A 24,695-nucleotide genomic window follows, 5' to 3' on the forward strand; every position below is an offset into this window, starting at 1 on the left:
GGGTCCGACTGCGATATCTCGACAAGGACCGCAATATCTCCTTGAGAACTTGAATATAATATTAAATATGTAAGAGTTTGCACACCTTTGTTGGATAAGAATGAATAGTATAAGAATATTGATTGTCTTAGATTGAAAATATAGAATGTAGAAACTTTCACTCTAACAGAGGTAGTATAATGATTAGGAGAAGAATTAGATTTTGTACTTATAGGAGACAAAATGAGTATAAGAGAAGATAAAGATTATAGAGAATTCAGATTTTAAGTTATAGTATATAAGACAGTCAAACGAGAAATGTAGTAGTTATTGTCGTAGGTAGTTTGTTAAAAGACAAAGTAGCGGAAGTAGGTAGGAAGGAAGATAAGATTATAACTCTCAATATAGTAGTAGTAAAAAAATCTATTAATATAATTAGTATATTGAAAATTTTCCTATAAAGATAGGGTTAGTTCATGGATCGACTTCAAATCCATATCTTTCTATACTAGTTATGAATGAACTCGTTGGACACATCCAAGACACGCTACTATGATATATATTGTTTGCAGGTGATATTATTTTAGTTGATGAAGCACATGAAGTTAATGCTAAACTCTAACTTTGGCAGGAAACGTTGGAAGTAAAATGTTTTAGGCTTAGTAGAGTAAAAATAGAATATATAAAATTTAGGTAGTAAAACAATTATTAAGATAGTAGAAGATGCATTATGTGTCTTTAAATATTTATGATTATTTTTACAAAAGGATGGAGACATTGATAGAGTTGTTTTGCATAGGATACAAACAAGTTTTCTTTGTGTTCATAAACTACCTCTAAGGGGAAGTTTTACAAAATAGTGATTATACCTATTATATTATATAGAGCTGAATATTTGACTATGAATCAAACATATAAGTAAAAAATGAGAATCGCAGAGATGAGGATATTAAGGTGAATGTGTGAATATACGAGGATAGATAATATAAGAAATAAAAACATAAGAAAGAAAGTTGGGGTTGCTCTTATTGAGGAAAAATTTTGAGACACGTATTTAAGATAATATAGATATGTATTTAAGCGACCAATAAATGCCCTAATTATGCGAGACTATGACAAATACACATACAAATTGAGGAAGAGAGCGATCAAAGAAGATTTATTAGCAATGATAAAACAACATAAAATTTATTTAAATATAGATGAGGATATATAGGGGATCGAGCCTAATAACGTAGACGGATTTATATACCCGACTCCACTTAGCGGGATAAAAGTTTGGTTGTTGTTGTATACAATACAAATAGATAACTTGGCATCAAAACATCTTTGTCTTGTTCCTTTCATTCTTTTTCTCTCTTTTCTGCTGCTTCGTAGGGGCTCAAAGAAATGCATCTTTGCATTCATAATCCTTTTAACCAAAACATTGCTTAATTGTAAGATTGGTCTATTCAAGTTTGACTCTAAAGATTAAGAGAGAGTTACACAATCTGAGTCTTAAAAGGCTTCTCTACACAGATGAGTGATTCCTATAAGTTTCTTCTGTGCAATTTTGTCTAATCTCCATGTAAAGCTTGTCCACGTTTGTCACTCATACACATCCAATTTTCTTTTTCTTTTTCACTCAGGGTGGAGCCCCTTGTATGCTTGTTTAGGAGTTGGTCTCTCTACACGTACATGTGATTGCTTATTGGTTTATATGATTATCTATTTTCCCTGGTTCTTATGCCCTTGGTTCTCAAAGTTAACATGCTTAATGTTGGATAATTGTTCTAAATTTTTTGATACTTAACATAAGATGCCTTTCTATCATTGATAAGTTTCTTTTAAGATTTTAGTTTTATGGACTTTTATTTTATCATACTGTCATAGTAATAAAACAATATTTTTGGCAGTTTAAGAGGGAAACAGGTACATCAAGTTCCTACAGAGTTCACCCGTGGTGTGCAGAATGTCCTAGCATTGTATGATGCTGGACAATTCAATTCGAAGGTGTGGTTGAGTGAAAGCATATGGACTCGATGATATCAACTTCTACTGTTTGATCACCTGATGTTTAAATAGCTTTCTTATTCTTGTAGGTTGTTGAAGATGCCAACGCATTAATCTTACTTTGCGATAACGATGAAGTTCTGAAATCATGGCAAAAAAGACTTCAGGGAACAATATATCGTGCATCTGTATGTTTTTTTATCTAATTGATTTGACTTCATATTTTCTTTTTGTCAATTTTATATATTGTTTATGCTGCATATTCCTCTACGATTCAATAGTATGTATTCATTATTTTGATTGTGCATTATCATTTTTCATTCAACTCCACCTTGCTTTTCACTACTGACATTAGCTGCCTAAGTTCAAAATCTCAAGGTTGGAGCTGGTTTTGTGCTCTGATCTGAATGATCTTTTTATAAGTGCTGACATTTGGCGACACACCATACAGTTGAATACTTGGAACAATGCAATTGTGTAGAAGAGGAAAAAGAGGAAGCAGTAGAAGAAAAGGAGGAAAGAAGAGGAAGAGGAAGAGGAAGAGGAAGATGAACACGAACTGTGCCACCTCTATTGTTAGATGACTAACCTGATCACATCACCCATGTTGGAAAAGATTGCAAACTCTTAAGAAATGATGCCTGCTTGCTATAGAACCTTGCATGATGCCACGTCTCTCTTGTTTCAGACCTGAGCATGAGGAGGATGCAATAAGATGCAGTGATCACATCTTCCTTATCTTTTGTAGTAAACCCGAAATCAAACTCAAAACTATTAGCTCTCTATCCATCAAATTATTGACTACTTAAATGTAGTTCTCTTTGATTAGGAGTTCTCCCCAGCAGCATGAGGAGTGGTGAAGTGGTTGAAATGCAATTGGCTTCTATGGTGTATTTATGGCTGACAATAATGACAATTTCTTCCAATGATTGCACTTTAGCTGATGGTATGTAGATCAAGCCAGGGCAATGACAACTTGTATTAGTAGCTCATTTCTTGTTAGTATGAGTGGTGGGGTAGTTGGTCTTACCTTAGAAGTTGATACGTATCCTCTTATAAGGTTAAAAATTTCGAACTGTGTTGAAGTTTTAATTTATGACCAAAACAATACGATTTCGATATCATATAGTGCCTTGCTGATATAATTTTAATATTTTTAAATATAAATATATTAATTAAAATATTTTTATTAATAATTGATTATTCTATATAATTATCGAGTAAAATTAATTTAGAATTAATTAAAGTCCACGAAGTAAATATGATAAGATCAAATAGATTTAAATTGAATTTAGCTTGGATTATTTTAATCAATTTAAAATTAAATTAAATTTATATATATAAATTTCATTGACAATAGTATATTTATAAAGATTTGAAATTATATTATATTTAATTCTTTTTTATTTTTTCATAACTCCATTTTAAAGAGGTTTATTTTTTTTTGTTGACTTTGTGGATAGATAACAACAACAACAACACCAATCAAGTCTTATCCCACTAGGTGCGGTTGACTATATGGATTCTCTATGCCATTGGGCTCTATCCCCTATTATAAATTTTATCTTGTTTCATTGTTGCTAACTAAGATTTTTTGGGCTTCTTCCTCGTTTGATGTACACATTTGTCATAATTTCATATCGCCTAATTGGAACAACTATTGGTCGTCTATATACATGTCTGTATCATTTTAAATGTGTCTCCCTGAGTTTTCTCTCAATAGATGCAACCTTTTCTTTCTAATATTTTCATTTCTTATCTTGTCTATCCTTATGTTCGCACATCCACCTTAAAATCCTTATATTTACAACTTTTATCTTCTGCTAATGTACTCGAGTTGTAGCCCAATATTCAGCTGTATATAACATAGTAGGTCTAATCGTCGTTTTGTAAAAATTTTCATTAAATCTTAGAGGTATTTTACGATCACAAAGAACATCTAACACTGTTCTCCATTTTAACCATCCTATTTGTATTCTATGTAAGACATCTTTCTCAATCCCTTCATTCTTTTATAGAAATGATCCTAAATATTTAAAACTCTCTGTTATAGATAACTCATCATTTCCTATATCTCCTATATTAATAATTATCTCATGACGTATAATATTATTAAATTTAAATTTTATATATTCTTTCTTTACTCTACTAAACCTAAAATCTTTCACTTTTAGCGTTTCCTATCAAGATTCGAGTTTAGTATTTACTTCTTCACGTGTCTTATCCACCAAAACAATATCATCTGCAAATAACATACACTATGGTATCATATCTTGGATGTGTTCAATGAGTTCGTCCATGATTAGTGTAAAACGATAGAGACTTAAAGCTGATCCTTGATGTAATCCTATCTTTATAGGGAACGTTTCGGTTAATTCGCCTGAAGTCTTCACTTTTGTTATTAAATTATTATACATATTAATATGCGCAATGTTAATACCTCTCTTTTCTAGAATTCTTTATATAATTTTCGTTGAGACTTTATCTAAACTTTTTTAGGTTGACGATTACCATATGTAAATCTTGCTTTTATTTTCGATATTTTTCAATTAATTGTCTAAGAAGATATATAATTTTTCTTGTTGACTTTCTAAGCATAAATCCAAATTGATTTTCAGTCACTATGATCTTCTTTCTTAGTTTTTTTCTATTATTTTTTTTAAAGTTTCATGATATGACTTATTAGTTTAATACCTCTATAGTTTGTATATCTCCTTTATTCTTATTATATAAGAGATATAAATTACTTACCCTCCACTGATCAGATATTTTTTTTAATTTTTAATATCAGGTTGAATAATTTTGTAAGCCTTCTAATATTTTGTTTCCCTAGGTACTTCCATACCTCTCTTGAAACATCATCTGGTCTAATTGCTTTTTCATTTTATATTCATTTAAAATTTGTTCTACTTTTGAAGTTTAAATTCTACGATAAAAATTTAAATTTCTATACTCATTTAACCTACTTAAATTATCCAAGTTAAGTTGGTTACCTAAACTTTCATTAAAAAGTTGATGAAAATATTTCTTCCATTGCTCTTTTATTTCTTTATCATTTACTAGTATCCTATTGCATTCATCTTTAATATATGTTATTTGAATAAGATCTCTTGTCTTATTCTCTCATGTTTTAGTTATTCTATAAATGCCTCTTTCCCCTTCTTTTGTATCTAATTTTCGATATAAATGTTTAAAAATTTCATTCTTAATTTAATTCACTGCTTTCTTGGCCTCTTTCTTGGCTACTATATATATTTTTAAAAATTTTCTCATTCTTACAAGTATAAAACGTTTTTTTTTCACTTTTTTTTATACTTTCCCATTCCATCATCAAGATTTTTTACTTGGTGGTGCATGTCCCTTTGACTCACTGGGTATACTTTTGACTACTATTTTCAACTTTGGTACCATCTTATCCCCATGTCGAATTTGAGTCACCATATATTTTTTCTAATAGTTGTACTTATATCCTCTACTTAAATATATTTTGTTTTCATCTTTTAATTTTCACTATTTAATTTTAGGAGTCGTGCATATTTTTCTTCTATTGATGTTATGTTTGGGGTGTATATTCAACACTACTAACATATGTTAAGTAGTTAAGTTTCTCTAAGGATGAACTTGCAATTTTTACAAATCTTGCGATTTATTATTTACATTTTTGAATGTGATCAAGTATTTTTCTCTTTTCTTAAAAAACGTATTAACTAGTATAAAATTATATGTTATCGCAAAATCCAATATAGTTTTTCCTTTTTCATTTCTTGTTTCAAATCCATAACTCCTATGCACTCTATCATATTCCTCATTCTTCACTCCTACATACCCATTTATATCTCCTCCTATTAAAATCATTTCGATCAATGAAATATTTTGTAATACCTCATCTAGGTCGTCATAAATTATAAATTTGGTGTATTTATCTAATTCTACTTGAGGTACATATATGCTAATTCCACCACTATCTTAAGAGGTATAATCCCATCCCCTTTCTAACTACTCTTACTACTTCATCCTTTAGTGAATTATCGACAAAAATGTTTATAGTATACACGAAGGAGTAAAATAAGAAATGGAATAAATATTTTTGTTGATAATTCGCTAAAGGATGAAGTAGTAGTAGTTAGAAAGGGGGATGATATTATAGCTCTTAAGATAGTGGTGGAATTAGCATATATGTATATACTATAATTTAAAATGAATTCTCTATCGTTTTTGCTTTCTCTTCTATTTATTTTATTTCTTGTACACATGCAATATTAATTCTTCTCCTAATCATTGTATCTACTATTTCTATTGTTTTACCAGTGAGTGTTGCTAGATTCATATTCCAAACCTTAAACAATTAGATTTTCTATAATATTTGTTCTTACTCAATTTATGGTGTGAGAACTCTTGCATATTTAATATTATACCTGAGTTCTTATGGAGATGTAGCAGTTCTTGCTAAGATGTTATAGTCGGAATCTACAACGCATTCCTTATGGGAAACATCCTAGCATTAGTATAATAATTGGATAGATCCATTCATTGAATATTTGTCTCTAAGTCTATGCTGGTTGGTAACCAAACGCGCAACCCTCGTTCTTTTTCAATCGGGCTTGGGACTGACTTTGGCGGAATTGACAATGTGGATGGATAAAGGGAAAATAAACCAACCTTTAAGAGGTATCTTTTTCATGAATAGATTGAGGAAAAAAATTAATCATTGTTAGAGAGGTAAAGATGTTTTTTCTCCACTTTGTTCATGGACATATGAACGAAAAAAATTAATGACGAAGGAGGAAAAATATTAACAGATCAAGAAAAAAAATTAAAAGGAAAAACAAGGGAAGGAATTTAAATTAATAGTTAGAATTGAAAAATTAATGGTTTTGAGGGGTCGACTTGTAGTCCCTCTACTACTGCAGTTTGTGTGAGATCACAAAGCTGCCATCAATTTATTTTGTGGTACGAGAATTTGTCTATTAAAGTTGTGGTTTTACTGCTAGTTTCATTTCTTTTGAGATGTTCTCTGTGCTGAGTGTTGGGCTTCTCTACTGGTGGACTTTGATTCACACCAAATTGGTATCAAAGCAAATACCTTGGTTTCTAATGGCTGAAGGACGTGCACAAGGAAATCACAGTTAAAAGAGTGGGAATTCTATGATTGAACAAGTGCAGAAGCTGCAAGAACAAGTGCAGAACCTCACTGCCATGATTGAACAAATTGTTAATATTCAAAGGATGCTAATGGAAATGTTGCTGGTCATGAAGATAAGGCAGAAGATGTGATCAATCAAGTATCTAACAAAGAAAACCATAGTTTTAGTGAAGATGCGACTGATTATATTAGACAACCTTTTTTTCATTGTGATAGGAGACCGCAACATTTGGGAGGATCATATATTACATGCCTTGCAAAATACCAAAGAGTATGGTGTACGAGTTCAAATTTCAGAATTAGATGGTGAAATGGAAGTAGATAACTTTCTTGATTAGATGGACAACATTGACAGCATTAACAATTATTTTGATTGGAAAAAAGCACTGGAAGAAAGGAAAGTAAAGCATGTTGGAGCAAAATTGAGAGGACCAACCTTTTCTAGGTGGAAGCATTACTAAAATGATTGAGAAATCAGAGGTAAGGGAAAATAAGAATTAAGATGATGGAAAAGTTAAAAGCTCATTTTTTGTCTCGAGATTATGATAAGGCAATATATCAGAGGGTACACATTTGCGATAGCAAAAGAAGTCTGTAAAGGAGTATTTCCATAGAATAATACTAAGAAGCAATTTGATTGAGATTGAAATTCAACGAGTTGGTCACTATGTAAGTGGCCTTCGTTGAGCGATCCAAGACCAAGTGAACCTACATCAGTCATTTAAAGTAAGTGATGCATATCAACTTTCTCTTAAGGTTGTGAGCTGAAACCCAACGTGTTGGCAGAAGCAGTGAGATTGATTTTGGTTTCTCAAGAAATGGTGGATAAACTAAACCTTAATACCATAAGGTATCCACAACCATATCATATTTTATGGTTCAACCAAGGGGAATGTGGTGACTTTATCATCAAATTATCTTGTTAATTTTTCAATTAGAAATTCCTATAAGGAATCCGTATGGTGTGATGTCATACATATTGATGTTTGACACATCCTTCTAACATGACCTTGGCAATTTGATAAGAAAGTGTTGAAGTTGATCCAATCAAGGTGCAAGCAATATCATAAGCAGGCCCACCCCTAAGACTCTTATTAATTTATCAAAAGTTTCTATGGTTTGGCTACATTTTGTAGGTGGTTTATATAGAATTTCAGCAATGTAATTGTTCCAATTACACATTGCCTTAAGGGAGGAAAGTATAAGAAAGTGTAGGATCAAATTGTCACGGGTAGGTGGCAATGGCGGTGGTGAAGAGTCTGTTTGCTTTCTTTGATTTTTGTCATTTCTATGGTCGTCTACAAAGTGTTTTGAAACCCTCGATCCATACTCTGCAACCTTGATGGATTAGTCACAATAACACTGTTAACTTTCTACTTGTTGGATTCCTTTTGAAGTCGAGAAACCTCTTACAAATGCATGCTCTTACAAGAGATACAAGGAACACAACAAAAACAAATACAAGCAAATATAAACTTATATAACAAGACAATAACGACAACCAAGTCTCATGCCATTAGGTTCGGGAGTTGCTGATTGAAGAATTGCATTGTGGTGGTTTGGGAGTACATTTTGGCAGGAACATGAAACTCTATTTGGTAGCTGAAAGACTTTTGGACCTACTTACGCCAAGATGTGTATAGACATGTTGATAGGTGTCAAACATGGCAAGTTTCTAAAAGTTGACAACAAAATATTGGGTCGTACACTCCCTTACTAGTAACCACAGCTCCATTGACAACGTTAGTATGGATTGTGTTGGGCATGCCAAAAAGAGCGAGGTGTATCGATTTAGTGCCAATTGTAGTTGATCATTTTAAAAAAATGAAGCATTTTATTGCTTGTACAAGGATTGGATGCAACAGATGCTGCAAATATTTTCTTTAGAGAGGTTGTTCAAATGCATAGTGCCAAAATTATATTTGATTAGGATGTAAGATTTATGAGTCATTTCAAGAGGGTTTTGTTGAAACTAATGACTACTAAATTGCAATACAGTAGTGCATTTCATTCACAAGCAGATGGTCAAATGGTTAGACAGAAGTGGTGAATTTGAGTCAGGCAATTTAGATGTCTTGCCAAAGACAACATTAAACAATGAGATCTGAGTTTGACACAAGTTGAGTTTGCTTATAATAGTTCTGTAAAGAGAACCACGGGGAAATATCCTTCCAAAATAGTGAGTGGACTATTCTGAGGCAAATTATAAACCTTGACTTTGCTATGTATCAACCTTGATCTTGCTATATAGCCATTGGGTTTGATCCCTTACTATATCATCATCTATATTTAAATATATTTAATTGAAATTTATCTTGTTTTATCTTTGCTAACTAAGTTTTTTTATTTTTTTCTCGATTAATGTGCATATTTGTCATGGTCTCACATCGCTTTACTAGAGTATTTATTGTTCTCTCAAGTATATCTTCATACAATTTTAAATGTGTCTCGGAGTTTTCCCTTAATATTTACAACTCTTACTTTCTTGCTAATGTTCTCATTTCTTATACTGTCTATTCTCATATGTACGCACATCTACTTTAACATTTTTATCTTTACTACTCTTATCTTCTGCTTGTGTGCTCGCTTTACAATCCAACATTCAACTATTGTCATTTTTTAAAATTTCCTTTTAGCTTTAAAGGTACTTTACAATCATAAAGAACACCTGATGCCTTCCATTTTAACTATATCCTATGTAAAATATTTTTATCAACCCCTCCATTTTTTCAAAAACAATCCTAGATATTTAAAAATTTCAATTACTAATAACTCGTCATCTATTATCTTAATAATTGTCTTACTATGTGTACTACTAATTAAACTTAAATTTTACATGTTCTATTTTTTACTTTATTAAACCTAAAACCTTTAACTTTCGGTGTCTCCTTTTAAGATTCAAACTTAACATTTACTCATTCACGAATCTTATCGACCAAAATAATGTCATTTACAAACATGCACCATAGTAACTCATCTAGGATATATTCAGTGAGTTTATCTATAATTAGTGTAAAAACATATGGACTTAGAGTTAATTTTTGATGTAATCCTATTTTAGAGGAAACGTTTTAGTTAATCTGTTTGGATTTATAACTCCTATCATTACATTATTATATATATCCTTAATTGTCTCAATATATGCTATACTAACACCTTTATTTTATAGAATTATCAACACAATTTTCTCAGGACTCTATTATAAGCTTTTTCTAGGTTAATGGATATCATGTATAGTTTTATTTCTTGTCTCGGTACTTTTCAATCAGTTGCCTAAGAAGATGTATAATTTTTATTGTCGATCTTTCAAATATTAATACAAATCAATTTCTGTCACCTTGATCTCCTTAATTTTTTTTCATTTATTTTTTTAAAAGTTTCATAGTATGACTTATTAGCTTAATGATCCTATGATTCACACAATTTTATATATCTCCTTTGTTTTTTTATGTAGGGGACTAAAATACTTACCCTCCATTAATTATGTATTTTTTTTATTTTCAATATTAGGTTGAATAACTTTGTAAGTCATTCAATACTCTACTTCCTTAGACACTTCTATACTATTATTGAAATATCATATCATCTAAGCACATTTTCATTTTTCATCCCATTTAATGCCTGTTCTACTTTTGCAATTTAAATTTTTCAATTTTTTTTACCTACTTAAGTTTTCTAAGCTAAGTTGATTATCTAAACTTCATTAAAAATCATTAATAATTAATAAAAATACCTCTTTCATCATTCTTTTATTTCCTTATCCTTTCCTAGTTCTCTATTGGATTTAGCTTTGATTCATTTTATTAGGGTAAAATTCTTTATTTTCCTTTCTCTCACTTAGCTATTTTATAGATGCCCCTTTCCCTTTCTTTTATATCATGTTGTAGATACAAGTTTGGTTGTTGTTGTTGTATAGATACAAGCATTCAAAAGCTTTATGCTTGGCTTTACTCCTTGATTTCTTATCTTTTTTTTTGACTATTGCATACTTTTTAAACTTTTCTTTATTCTTACAAGTGTACAATTACTTATAAATTATTTTTTCTTCAATTTCTTTGTATTTTTTCATTCCACCACAAATATTCTTTATTTGGTGGTGTCTCTCTTGACTTACCGAGTATGCTTTTGGTCATTGTTTTTAAATTTGACATTATCTTATCCTATATTGTATTAGAGTAACATATATTTCTCTTAATACTTACGTTTTTACTCTTTCTACTTTGCTTCTTATTTTTTAACTTTCATCACTTAATCCATGAGCCATGTACATTTTCCTTTTATTGATATTATGTTCGAGGGGCATATCTAATACCACTAATCTATACTGGGTGGTTAAGTTTTCTCAAAGAATGACTTTTCAATCTTTATAATTTCTTTTATCGTCTTCCTGACTATAATAAAATCAATTTGCAATTTATTGTTTTCACTTTGAAAGTAATTAGGTGTTTTTCTTTCTTCTTGAAAAATGTATTAACTATTATTAAAATTCATATACTATCGTGAAATCGAATATAATTTTTTCTTCTTCATTTTTATTTCAGAATCATAACTCCCCATGATCCTATTATATTTCTTGTTTCTTACTCCCACATACTCATTTAGATCAACTTCTATTAAAATGATCTCGTTTGTCAATGTTTTTTTACACTACCTCATTTAGGTCTTCCTAAAATCTATATTTAGTATCTTCATTTAATCCAACTTGAGGTATATATATATGCTAATTATATTAATAAATTTTTTGCTATCACTATCTTGAGAGTTATAATCTTTTCTCCCTTCCTAACTAATCCTATTATTTCTTCTTTTAACGAACTATCTAGAACACTACCTATTCCATTTGTCAACTCTTTCTTGGGTACTTAAAACCTAAGTTTTCCATCACCTTGCCTACCCATCTTCTCCCTTATTTTCTTTCTTGTAAACATAAAATATTAATTGTTACATTATTACTTTGCATGTGAGCGTTCCTACGTTCCATATTCCAAATCTAAGACAATCAATATTTCTATAATGTTTGTTATTATCCAACTTAGGGTATTAGAACTCTTGCATGTTTGTTATTTAACACTACATTCAAGTTCTCATGTAGAAATAGCGGTCCTTATCAAGATATTGTTGTTGGACACTGTAATACATTTTATTTGGGGAACAACCTAGCATTAGTGCAATAATATTGTACAAATTTGAAGAAAATGCTTATGAAGTGGAGCTGTCTCAAGACTTAAACATATCTCCTATATCAAGACTTAAACATATCTCCTATATTTAATATAGCTGATCTTCATACCTTTCATGGGAACATGGGCTCTGAAGACAACATTTTATACAGTGATATTAAACCAATTCTTAGAAATGAAGCTGAAATTATTGCAACAGTTTTCCAGGTGCGAGAGATGAAAATTGAATTGGTTCATATTTTTGTGTTCTTGTAAAATGGATGGGGAAACCCGACTGTGAAAATTCATGGATAAGAGAAGAAGAGATTGTGCAGATTGATGCTGTAAAGTGCCAAGAAGCAAAGACAAACTCACACTTAAGCTAGTTTCTTTTCACCGGAGGAAAATGAGAAAAATAATAAAGTTTCAAGAAACAAAGTAGAGTAGTGCTGGAAAAAGAGTAGCACTAGAAAACAGAGTAGTGCTGAAAACAGAGAGTAATAGAGTAGTCCTGGAAACAGAATAATGCATTATTCTGGAAGAATTTAATCAGAAGTCAAAGACTCAGCTGTTGGTCAATATGGGTTTGTAAACCATTTCCATTAGTTCTAGGGAGGTGAAAGAGTTTATTAATAGGTATTGGAACTCCAAGTCTATTGAAATTTCCTTTAAGACTTTGTTTTGACACCAAGGTTTTTTGGAGAGGAACAAAATTTTCAATTTCGGTCTCGAAGTAAATCCTGTTCCCAGAATTATCTTTTTAAAGACTCAGAAGAATTGAGTTTGTGGAGTCGGCCTGTAGCATCTTCTAGTCCCTCTACTGCTGCGTTTCATGCGAGAGGACAAAGCTGCCATTAATTTATCTTGTGGTACCAAATTTGTCTATTAAAGTTGTGGTTTTGCTATTTGTCTCATTTCCTTCTATAGAATTTTCTGTGCTTAGTGTTGCACTTCTTTACTGTGGAGCTTTGATTTACACCAAATATTAAATACAAACTCTAAGACTCATGCTCAACGTTAATCTTCTTCTTTACTTGTGAATCTTAAATGGAAATAATTTTACAAATAAATATTATAAAGTAATTTAAAAGCTTTAGTAAACTTGACTGATTATAAATAGATAAACGAAATTGATAAGTGTGGAGCAACATAATTAACCTTTCCCCAATTTGATAAGTGACAAGCATGACATTGATAGATGAATTAAGCAATGTAAATGCGGTGAATGAGGAATGTTAAGCAAGAATTCAGAGAGATACTTCAATTAAGGATTCAAGTAGAAGAACCATTGAAATGTATCATAAATGCAGTAGAAGTATCATTTACGAAATAACACATCACGTCACTAAGCAGTGGTATTTGTTGCGGCTTAGAGCCATAAATCAGTATACTAAATAAGAACTATGATAGAATAGCTAGAGCTAGAGGAGATGGGAATAGATGAATCATAAGTAGTTGTGGTTGACTATGTAACATGGGCAATATGTAGGGAATGACATATCCAAGGTTTAAAATATCGAGCCGTGCCGAGGTTTCGGCTCCGGACCGGAATGATACAGTTTCGGTACTGTATCGTACCGTTCCGGTATAGTTTCGGTATTTTTAAAATATAAAATATATTAACTAGAGGTTTCGGCTCCGGAAGGGGAGCCTTGGCGCAACGGTAAGGTTGCTGCCATGTGACCTAGAGGTCACGGGTTCAAATCCTGGAAACAGCCTCTTGCCAAAGGCAAGGTAAGGCTGCGTACAATGGATCCTTTCCCCGGACCCCGCATGGCGGGAGCTTCGTGCACCGGACTGCTCTTTTTTTATTAACTAAAATAAAAAATTTAATCTAAATATTTAAAAAATAAAAAATAAAATATTTTTAAAAAATAATAAGCTAATTTTATGGATTTTATTAAAGCCTATTTAAATTATCCTGAACTATAGCTAGGAATTGATTATTAAAATTTAATTAAATCTTAAGTTAAAAAATAAAAAAAACCAAAAATCGCACATCACGCGCTGCCCGCACGCGGAGGCATCGCCGGGCCTGCGCGGCGCCTCCGGTGGTGTCGCCGGGCCCGGGCATCGCCTCCGGTGGCGTTGCCGGGCCCCGGAGGTGTCGCCGAGCCCGTGTGACGCTTCTGGAGGCATCGCCGTGCCTGGGCGATGCCTCCAGCGGCGTTTCTCGGCTGGAATCGCGATGCCAGTGCTGTGTCGGTGTCGGTCCATCGGCGGAACGAAAAATTTCGTCCATATCGCGCGATACGACTCGAAATTTTAATCCCTGGGCATATGAACTTTTGCGGAGAGAGAATGATGGGAGATATGCTACCAAGTAAAATAATAATCTTCATTATGCCAGGAGATTATGTCGCTTGTATGTGTATAGCCTCTAGGCCTCATTAATTAATTGGAAATATACATAGCTAAGTGTGCTGTTCTTCAAATTCCTAAAGAGATAAAACTACTTATACAGATGTTATTTTTTTTCCCCTGGGGAAGTGGAAGGGAGGATAAACACAATTAATTGCTGAATAGTTGATTTTCATGTGTGGTACCTTAGCTTTATTCTCTTAGTTATATATATATATATATTGAAGTAAATATTTGTATCTTTTAAGTTGATGACCTTTGTTTTCTGATTTAGGAAGTTATGCAATATTTACTCTTTAATTATCTGCCTTGCATTATTTTGCTACTAAAATTCTCTTTTTTGGGTCATAATTGATTTGACTATCCAGGGTTCCACTGCAATTAGTAGCATGTCTGACATTTCTTCCACAACAGAAACTACTAAAGACACATCTGATGAAATTGCTACAGTTGAAAGACTTTTTGTAATTGGTGTTCTGGATGAGTTAAGGGTTGCTTTTAGCTGCAGTTATCAAGTAAGATTTTGTATGCATTAATTCAATTTTTACTTATAATTTACTACATATACCTTCCTAGGATATCAATGATCTTTTTGTAGGGCAACCAAAGTTTAAAGAAAATGCTGATCAATAAAGAAAATCATCTATTTGAGTTCCGAGCAATTGGTGGGCAGGTAATTGGTCTGGTACTGTATTTTGTTTAGATGTTTATGCCTTCTTTTGACAAAATGAGTCCTAAACTCAGATTGAGCTTTCAATGAGGGAGCGAAACATTTTCATTGGAACTGCCTTAAAATCTTTGGAAATTGAAAATCAACTTTGTTATGAGGGAGGGAAAATGCCTAGATACATTGCTAGATCATTTATCAACAGTGAAGAGGCTACTGCAGTGAATAATATTTCTTCCTTTTCAGAAAGCAGTGAAGAGAGTATAGAAAAAAATTCACTCAATAAAATTGAGAGTGAAAAATTTTATGAAGCAATGGATGATCTGGATGATCTGGTTGATAATTTCAGTTCCCAGGACTCACTTCAATCTCCAAAACCTTCCTTCAGATATTCTAGTTGCATTAGAATCCCTGGTTTAACGCCTAATGCTGATCTTAGAACCTGGAGCTTGAGCTTTGAGAAAGGTGATACATTGGATAGTTTTGTTAAAGCTCAGATTGTTATATATGATCAAAGTTCTTCCTACTACAATAACATAGATAACAGGGTAAGTAAAATTGTTGCATCTATATCCTCAATTTTGCATGAATAATTGCTAGATTTTTATTTGTTCACGTCATGTTTATAATCAGTTGATGGTCACCCTTGCTACCCTTTCCTTTTTCTTCCATCGACCTACCATGCTTGCGACTTTGGAGTTTTTTAATGCTGTCAACATATCTGACAAGAATGCTGATGCTGAATATGAAAGCATTCCGGAGCAGTCTGAATCTCTAGTCAGCACATCAGAAAATACTTCATTTCATGGTTCGAATGCAACTGTTTATGAAGATTCTAAACTTAAAGGATTACTTGGTAGTGGCAAAAGCAGAACAATTTTTCATCTTACACTGAATATGGCTATGGCTCAAATTTTTTTGATGAGTGAGGATGGAACTTCACTTGCAACTTTATTACAGAATAACTTGCTGACAGATATCAAGGTTTGTTGTCTACACCTATGATTACTCTATCATCTTCTTGAACTTCTGTGCTAACATTTGTGCTTTTCCATCTAAGGTATTCCCCTCTTCATTTAGTATAAAAGCTGCTCTTGGAAACTTAAAAATTAGTGATGGCAGTCTTCCTAAAAATCATCCTTACTTCTGGGTATGTGATATGAGGGATCCCAGGGGGAGTTCGTTTGTTGAGGTATTTCTTTTTGGATTTCATCTTTCAAATGTTTTGATTTGCAACATGCTTCGTTCCAGCCTTATCAGGTGGCAGATTATCATGATATGCTTGTTCCATATTGACTGGAATATTTGTTTTTGTTAAATAGCATCAAATGCTTCAGCTCTGGTTTCTATATAGGCCCTCTATATATTCCTCAGATTTGTTTGCCAAATCTAATAGAGTTTCTTGTATGTTTTTTTTAATAATCATATCAAGTCATGTAATCTTACAAAGAACGAAACTTTAAATCTTTGTCTGGCACTCACAGAACTGATCGATTAAGGTGTTGATCCTTTTCTTTTCTGATTATAGGTTCTTTTAAGTTTTTTCTCATTGGCGTTGGTCTTTTTCCTGTACTATTCATTAGTCTTCTCACTAGTCTACTTATCCAACAGATCTAATCCTCCTGGTGCAGTTTTGATCTTCTTCTGTAGTTAATTTAGCAACCTCAATTGACAGTAACTACTAAATCTTGCTGTTCTATATTGATCATGGATAGTTTCTACTTGTCTCATAATTTCCTTGACTTATCTTTCTTCTCTCAGCATCATTTCCCTATATATCTACTCTGCTATCAAGTCCATTATCATTGTCATCAGGACGAAAGCTCCCCTTGGATCCAGATCTTGGTCCTCCCATTACCTAATCTTATTTGTTCTTGCTTACCTTGTGAGATGGGCTTGGCAGATTCTGTTCAACTCATTGCCCACATCTAGTCTTGCTTCTCTCTGATAGTCCTGCATGTTGTTGGTTGTGCTGTTTCAACCCTAGGATACCTCAGAGCGTTTACATTCTCCCCTTTCTTCAGTTTATCATGTGTTGTTGTATATGCCTCTTTTGAGAGAAGCTCATTATAGAAATGTTTCATAGGTCTTTATCTCATCCTTTGGTCATGTTCCACTGGAAGGAGAAGAACACTTGATTATGCTATGTTCTTGTCCACACCTGTTATCACTCCTACTCTCCAACTACCCATCCGAGATATCCACTGGTAAGCATAGTGATGGTCCTAATTCTAGTTCTAAGGCATGTCATTGCCCCACTATGGGATCATGTATAACCGAACCTTGCTAGTAGGAAAACTAGCAATACTTGGTGATAGGAGCCCGATTGATGATTTTGATGACCTTGACTACTTTGATTTAGAAAATTTACTAGGGTCACAGAAGCTGAGATCCCTATGGACCTAGTTAATCCAACTTACTTCACTTAATTAACACTTAGGAAAACTTAGATTCTTTAATTTCTAGGCTAGAGAAACTAGAAATTATAAGAGAAAACCTAACTAAATATTGGGAGAGAGATAAGATATACTGTAAGTTACCTATTATCAATTCTGATCTCATTATAAAAGCACACGACTTAAAATACTCTATTTGGGAAATTGAAAAATGTACCATGCATATCAACTAAAGCTTGGCGCTATACAAAGATTTATATCTAGACATAGAAGTCCGACCTTTATAGTAAATAAAGGAGCAGAACAAAAAAGGGAACAACCTAGAATGATATTCCATTATAAACGTCTCAATGATAATTGTCATGAAGATTATAAAATACCAAACAAGGATCAACTTCTGAATAAGATTCAAAATTCAAAATGATATTCTAAATTTGATATGAAATTTGGATGTTAGCAGGTCAAGATGCATCCAGACTCTACAGAATGGATAATATTCTCGTATCCTGAAGGGCATTTTGAATGACTAGTTATGCCTTTCGGCTAGCCCTTCAAATCTTCCAAAGAAAAATGGATGATATTTTTAGAGGGATATCCACTTTTACTTGTGTTTATATTGATGATATTCTAGTCTTCTCTAAAACTAAGGAAGAACACTAGTGCATATCTTCATATGTTTTTTAATTTATTTGAAAAACATGGATTGATAGTTTCGTGAAAGAAAATGAAATTAGCTACTAATCATATCGACTTTCTAGGAACGGAGATTAGACAAGGAAAAATTTCTCTTTAACCCATATCTCTTTTAAAATACTTGACATTCTAGACAAGATGGAGGAAAGAAAAACACTTAGATCCTCTCTTGGGCTTCTCAATTTTGCAATTTCTTATTTAAAAAATATAAGAAAAATTACCAGGCCTCTGTATAACAAAACCTCAATAACAGGACAAAGATATTTAAACCAATAAGATTTAGATTTGGTCAGACAAATCAAGACTTTGGTTAAAAATCTTTCGGTACTTACATTACTCCTAGATTCAGACTATCTGGTTATTGAAATGGATGGATGTGAAGTAGGATGGAGAGGAGTCTTATTTTGAAAAAGTTCAAAATATTACCCAAAAACTTCAGAATCACTTTGTAGTTATGCTTCAGAAAAATACAAAGAAAAAGGACACTTAACTTCATTGGGTTATGAGATCCTAACAATAATTTACTGTGTTGATGCTTTCATGCTTTTTATTTGCAACAAGCAGGAAATCACTATCAGGACTGACTGCGAAGCCATTGTCAAATATAATCATCAAACTAGGGGAATTAGAAAAGGTCTAGGTGCCAAAATATGGATGAAATTTGCAGATGGATTAAAAATACATTGAGAACATATTAAAGACATTAATAATTCTCTAGTTGATACACTATCCAAGTTTTTTCACTAAAGTTTTCTTATCTTCTTATAGGAAAAATAAAACATAAGACTTAAGCTCCATGTTATCATTGGTAATAGCAGAATAGTACAATTTTTGCCTATCCATAATATCCATATGGACCGCTAGAAAAAGATAAGAGCTTTTATATGAACAAAAACTATGAACTTTGGAAATCAAGAGCTTCAGCAGTTTATGAGAAGAGAAGATCAATTCCAATTTGAGTCCAGATTAAAACTGGACAATATCCAACAATGCTTAATAGATAATGTTTAGAATATCCCTACAACACCAGAGATTTCAAACCATAAAATTGCAATTATTAATGCATTGTCTAACTACTTCCTTACCATTGTTAAAAAAATCTGTGGGAAAGAAGTTCTCTTGCTATGCTGTATTTATAGGAAATTAAGCAGGAATCTACTCCACTTGAGAGGAAGTCAAAATTGCCATCTCTGGATGTGAAACACCTTCTTATAGAGGTTTTTACTCCTTCGATGAAGCTTTTGACTCATTTAGGGCTAAGACATGTCCTAATTTCTACATCAACACTTAAAGCTAATGAAAAAAATTCAGATAAAACCTACTTAATAACAGATGAATCGAACAGAAGAGATTTCCATGGTTTCAGCCCTGAAAAACTAGATGACTTTTGTGATTGAAGCCTTGCTAGTACAACACCAGTTTCCAAGCTATCACAACGGCCAAAGGATTATCAGTCACTTGAAATCCTTAAAGTAAAGGCTGAAAATACTTTTGAAAGCATCTTAACTGGGTAGATGAATAATCTACCATAAGATATTTCAAGTCTTGGGGAAAATTCAACTTTTCAAAAATTCTTAGATTTATGTGAAGTCCTTAAATGGTTTCATGAAAATCCCACTACATGCATCTCCATAATACATGAAGCAGAATTCAACTATAAATTGAAATGCCTCGAGATATTTCCTCAATTCTCTAATCCGTAGAAAACACAATTCGGATGCAGATGCCAATTACTCTATTTTTTTGAAAAGCCAATATTAATTTCGAAAAGTTTGAACATCATCACTACAAAGAAAGGCTCATCACTCCTTTCACAATTATGGATTTCAAACTTCTAAACAAGTTATGGATACAAGATATAGAATCCACTCCAGAATTTCCCCATAAATTTGGCACAATACTAAGACATGCTTTAGAACTTGAAACTTTTGTAGTATGCAATTTTGAAAGCTCTCCACCTGAATGGATCAATCTAAAAATTGAGCACAAGGAGTTAATGTACAACTTCTAAACTTCGTAGAATATCCATTTGGTTCAGATCTTGAATGGTTAGCAAGCACAAAAATTGAAGAACAACTACCTCTATCCAAGGAAGTTCTTGGATGTGGGACAAATACCAAGATCCATTTGAATTTCTACTGGATGGAGAAACATATACTGAAAAATACTCTGACCAAAAGAAATAGATACAATTTTCTTCCCATATACATTTAATACTCAGCATTCTATTTTATGCCAATTCTATCATAAAAAAATGAAGAATGGATAAACAAGAATATAGCCCGCTCATCCCAAGGACAATCAACTATTCCCCCATCAGTTGCATGAAGAAGCAAATCTTATCAACATGATGGAAATGCAAGAGATGATGCCAGAGGCTCAATAATGCAGCTGAAGAAATTGTTTAATGCATTATCAAAGTTACTTTTCTATCCACTAAGTCAAAAAGAGTTTTATTACTTTATGACGTATAGGGGTTTGCATAGCTCTATATAAGGACCTTTTCTGTTAAGAAGAAGAAATCAAGGAAGAAGGGAAGATAAGCTTTACATCATCCTAGTTCTTAGTCCTTAGCTTTTCTTGAACAAATCTTATAGAAGAAGCAAGCAAGTTTTAGATATTTCCCGTAAGCTTTTAAGTTCTTTTTCCCGTAAGTTTTCTTTTAAGTTCTTGTAAGTTCTTGTACTTTCCATAAGTATTTCCATGCCAACTTAATAAACTTTTTGGTCAAGAAAGGCTCTGTTTTTTTCTTCCCTAAATTTCTTTTATCATCCTAGTTCTCAGTCCTTATCCTAGTTTACTCAGTAGAATGGTAACTGTATAAGGAATGAGATTATAACAACTTTGTTTTCTACTTATAAGACTTGTGTTGACTAACATAAGGCAGTAAAGCTTAAGGCTACAGTAACACGTAAAGATAGCCGGGGCTATGACAGGAATACAAAGCTGTTCTCATTTCCTTAAACAGGTGAGACTCACTGTAATGGGTAAAGAAGACAAACGTTGTGAAGAAATAAATTACATCTTTTCAAGATTGACCTAATCTCACATAAGACGAACAAATTTCATTCCTCCATAACCTTAACTAGAGAAGATCTAAAAAAACCTAGGGTAAGCTTTTAGGCTTGTTTCTTTGGTCACTCTTAGATAACTAACACACTCAAAATCCTCTAGTTTTGGTATTTTTTTGTGTAATTGCTTTCAGATATGGTACCAGATTGCTTAAGATTGGGGTCAAGATGGGGGTGTGTGTGTGTGGGGGGGGGGGGGGGGGGGGGGGGGGGGGTGGTCACTAGAAATCAAGATAGGTAGTTGACAATTGATAGAGAGGAGAGATCCTTCACTGGTGTTGGCGACTATGTATCATAGCAGATCCAATCTAGCTTGACCTCCATGCAGATGGAGCAAAGTGCAGTGCTTTGACATTGATGACAAGATTGCTTAAGATTGGGATCAAGAAGACAAACTATGTTTGGGGAAGGAATATGCTTCCAAGTGCTAGAGGAGGGTGAATGAACAAAATCTGGAACTCATGTCAGAAGATGACAGGGAATTGCACCACATAAAACTCAAAACTCTCAATCTCACTAAAGAGATATTGAAGAATGATAAAAAAAACTTTTAGAAGATCAGATTAAAGCACTTACAATTTTAAAATAAATTTAAGAACTTCCATTTTTAAACTCTATAATTTTAAAATAAATTTCTAAAATGATTCCTATATTTGAACTGTGTTTGCTTATCTTTCTATTGTGGCTTCATCTAGAATACCCCAACATTGTCATGATGCATCATCTTGATATTATTTTATGCAGCTTGATTTTACTTCATTCAGCACAGACGATGATGACTATACTAGTTATGACTACAGTCTAACAGGACAGCTGTCTGAAGTACGAATCGTTTATTTAAATCGTTTTGTACAGGAGGTAAGCAGTTTTGAGGTGAATTTTAGCTTATTGTTGTCATTTGTGATTATGAATATGATGTTAGAAATGAATTCTACAGGTTATTAGTTACTTCACGGGTCTAGTACCTACTAATGTTGATGCTGTTGTTAAGCTGAAAGATCATGTAACTGAATCTGAAAAGTGGGTTAGTGAAAGTGAAATTGAAGGATCACCTGCAGTCAGGTTGGATCTATCATTGAGTAGACCTATAATCTTGATGCCCCGTCAAACAGAAAGCATGGAGTATGTTCCCTCAGGACATGATTATCATATTTCAGTATTTTTTGGAGCTTAGAGTCTGTTGACTGTAAGCATATCTAAATCTAATAACTGTTTTTTCTGTAGTTATTTAGAACTTGATGTTCTCCAAATTACTGTCGAAAACTCATTTCAATGGCTTGGTGGGAATAAAAATGAGATCAGTGCAGTTCATCGGGAGACTTTGGTTATCAAAGTATGATATTCCTTTGAGAGTATTATTTTTATGGTTTTTCTATTGTTTATATGGGTGATATACTGTTATTATCAGACATTTGCAAGTATGCAAACTCTAGATTCCTAAATTTTTACATTTCACTATTCATCTTGATCTTGCATATATAGAAAGCTGTGAACTCCTGGATATGCAATGTTTTTTTTATCTGGGTATTTTGGCCATCTTGTTTGATTTTGGGTTCCAATTAATGTAAAAGCTTCCTTAGTTCTATTTTTCAGTCTTGATTTTTGGGGGCAATTATAATGTCATTTTGATGTTTCTGTATTCTTGCTGTTTGAGAAGTTCACTATTAGTGAGATTTGCATTTACCTTCTATCTTCCATCTATAGTTCATATTTCTGAAAATTCAACCAAAATTGATGTGCATGTTTCTTAGTACTATACTAAGAAACCTTGGGAAGATGGTTCTGTCCAATGCTTTACTAGAGAAAACTTGTGCTATTTTTTAAAGATTTGACTCTGTGGGATATAATATATGCATTATATGCAGTATTGGTGCGACATAGATTGCTGAAATCCTTAATTTTACCTTTTCAATTTATTATTCAAACTTCAATTCCATGTTTTCTTAAAGGTTAGAGACGTCAACTTGACTGTTGGTATCAGAATGAAGCCTGGCAAAACAATCATTCAAGATGTTGAAGGATTATCTGTAGTAATCCAAAGGTCTCTCCGTGATTTGTTGCATCAAACTCCAAACACAGAAGCTGCTATAAAGGTAATATATTATATATATATATATTTTATTTAGTGCTTCCACAGATATTTCCAGATTTTTTTTCTTATTTTTAGAATATCTTGGATTTAAATCATCTAATTTACAGATTGAAGTCCTGAAAGCTTCAATGTCAAACCGCGAGTATGATATAATCACAGAATGTGCACTGTCAAACTTCTCCGAGACCCCACATGTGGTTCCTTCTCTGGGAAAGGTATTTGGAGCTCTAGAAGATGATATCCTGGTTCCTGCAGCATCACCTTCAGGTGCTATTAGATCAGAGTTCCAAGACTCCCAAAGTACGGCTACATGGATAACAATGAAAGTGTCAGTGGCCATTGATGTGGTTAATCTCTTGTTGCACTCAGGAAACTCAAGAGACTCCCCTCTAGCAAGTATACAGGTGCCTAATTTTATATGTTCATTCTTGATTATCCCTTTAAAATTGTTCTATTTATCTTGTAGTTAAAAGCATTACTCCCCTATAATTGAAAATATTTTCTCTACAAGCTGTAACTAGGTAGAAAACCCAAATGATATAGCAAAAAGAGATGAAATTATAGTTGTGCTTGTTGACTAAACTGGAGGTATTGGCCAAGTTTTGATATTACTGCATTATGAACAATGCGATGCATGGGTTTTACCTATTATAGGTGTATATTCTCAGTTGTCATGTTATTCAAATAAACTTACAAAATGATTTATACACAGAAAAATTAATTTTCTACCATCATGAAGAACCTAAAAGTAATAACATCAAGCATGTGCAACATTTTTTTTACCATGTTTTTGAAGCATGGTGAAGGTTTGTGAAAAATAAAAGGATAGAAATCGTTTAAGATGAATCAAGATGCCTTTTCTGTAAAAAATAATTACAGTAGAAATTTGATTTGTGTTATGGTTAATATAACAAAAGTTACAAAAGTCTACTAATCATTCAATTAGCTCGGACCTCATTGGGGAATTTGGTTAGAGAGTTCAAATTGAAGAACTCGGCCGATTTGAATGAAGCTGTGTGTTCAATTCAGTTGAGTTCAGTTGTTTTATAGAGGGGGATTCATTAAGGCTGATTGGAAGGTGGGTTGTTATCTCAACTTTATGGGTTTGGGATTGCCTCTAGCTGACTGGGTTTTGTAAAGCT

General features: G+C 32.7%; 1 protein-coding gene across 1 annotated transcript in view; it reads left to right on the forward strand.

Annotated features, from left to right (window-relative positions):
* The window catches only part of LOC141832830 (uncharacterized), a 108,403-nt gene that overhangs the window by 36,853 nt on the left and 46,855 nt on the right, over window positions 1–24,695 (forward strand). Inside the window, 12 exon segments of the mRNA XM_074720202.1 lie at window positions 1,875–1,971; window positions 2,061–2,159; window positions 15,003–15,149; window positions 15,233–15,307; window positions 15,379–15,849; window positions 15,935–16,285; window positions 16,362–16,493; window positions 22,206–22,319; window positions 22,399–22,583; window positions 22,686–22,794; window positions 23,411–23,554; window positions 23,661–23,957. Coding sequence (XP_074576303.1) covers window positions 1,875–1,971; window positions 2,061–2,159; window positions 15,003–15,149; window positions 15,233–15,307; window positions 15,379–15,849; window positions 15,935–16,285; window positions 16,362–16,493; window positions 22,206–22,319; window positions 22,399–22,583; window positions 22,686–22,794; window positions 23,411–23,554; window positions 23,661–23,957 — 2,221 coding nt within the window.

Source organism: Curcuma longa, chromosome 8, assembly GCF_044706935.1.
Source record: "Curcuma longa cultivar G26 ecotype Majalengka, Jawa Barat chromosome 8, ITB_CL_G26_1.1, whole genome shotgun sequence".
Lineage (NCBI taxonomy): Eukaryota > Viridiplantae > Streptophyta > Magnoliopsida > Zingiberales > Zingiberaceae > Curcuma > Curcuma longa.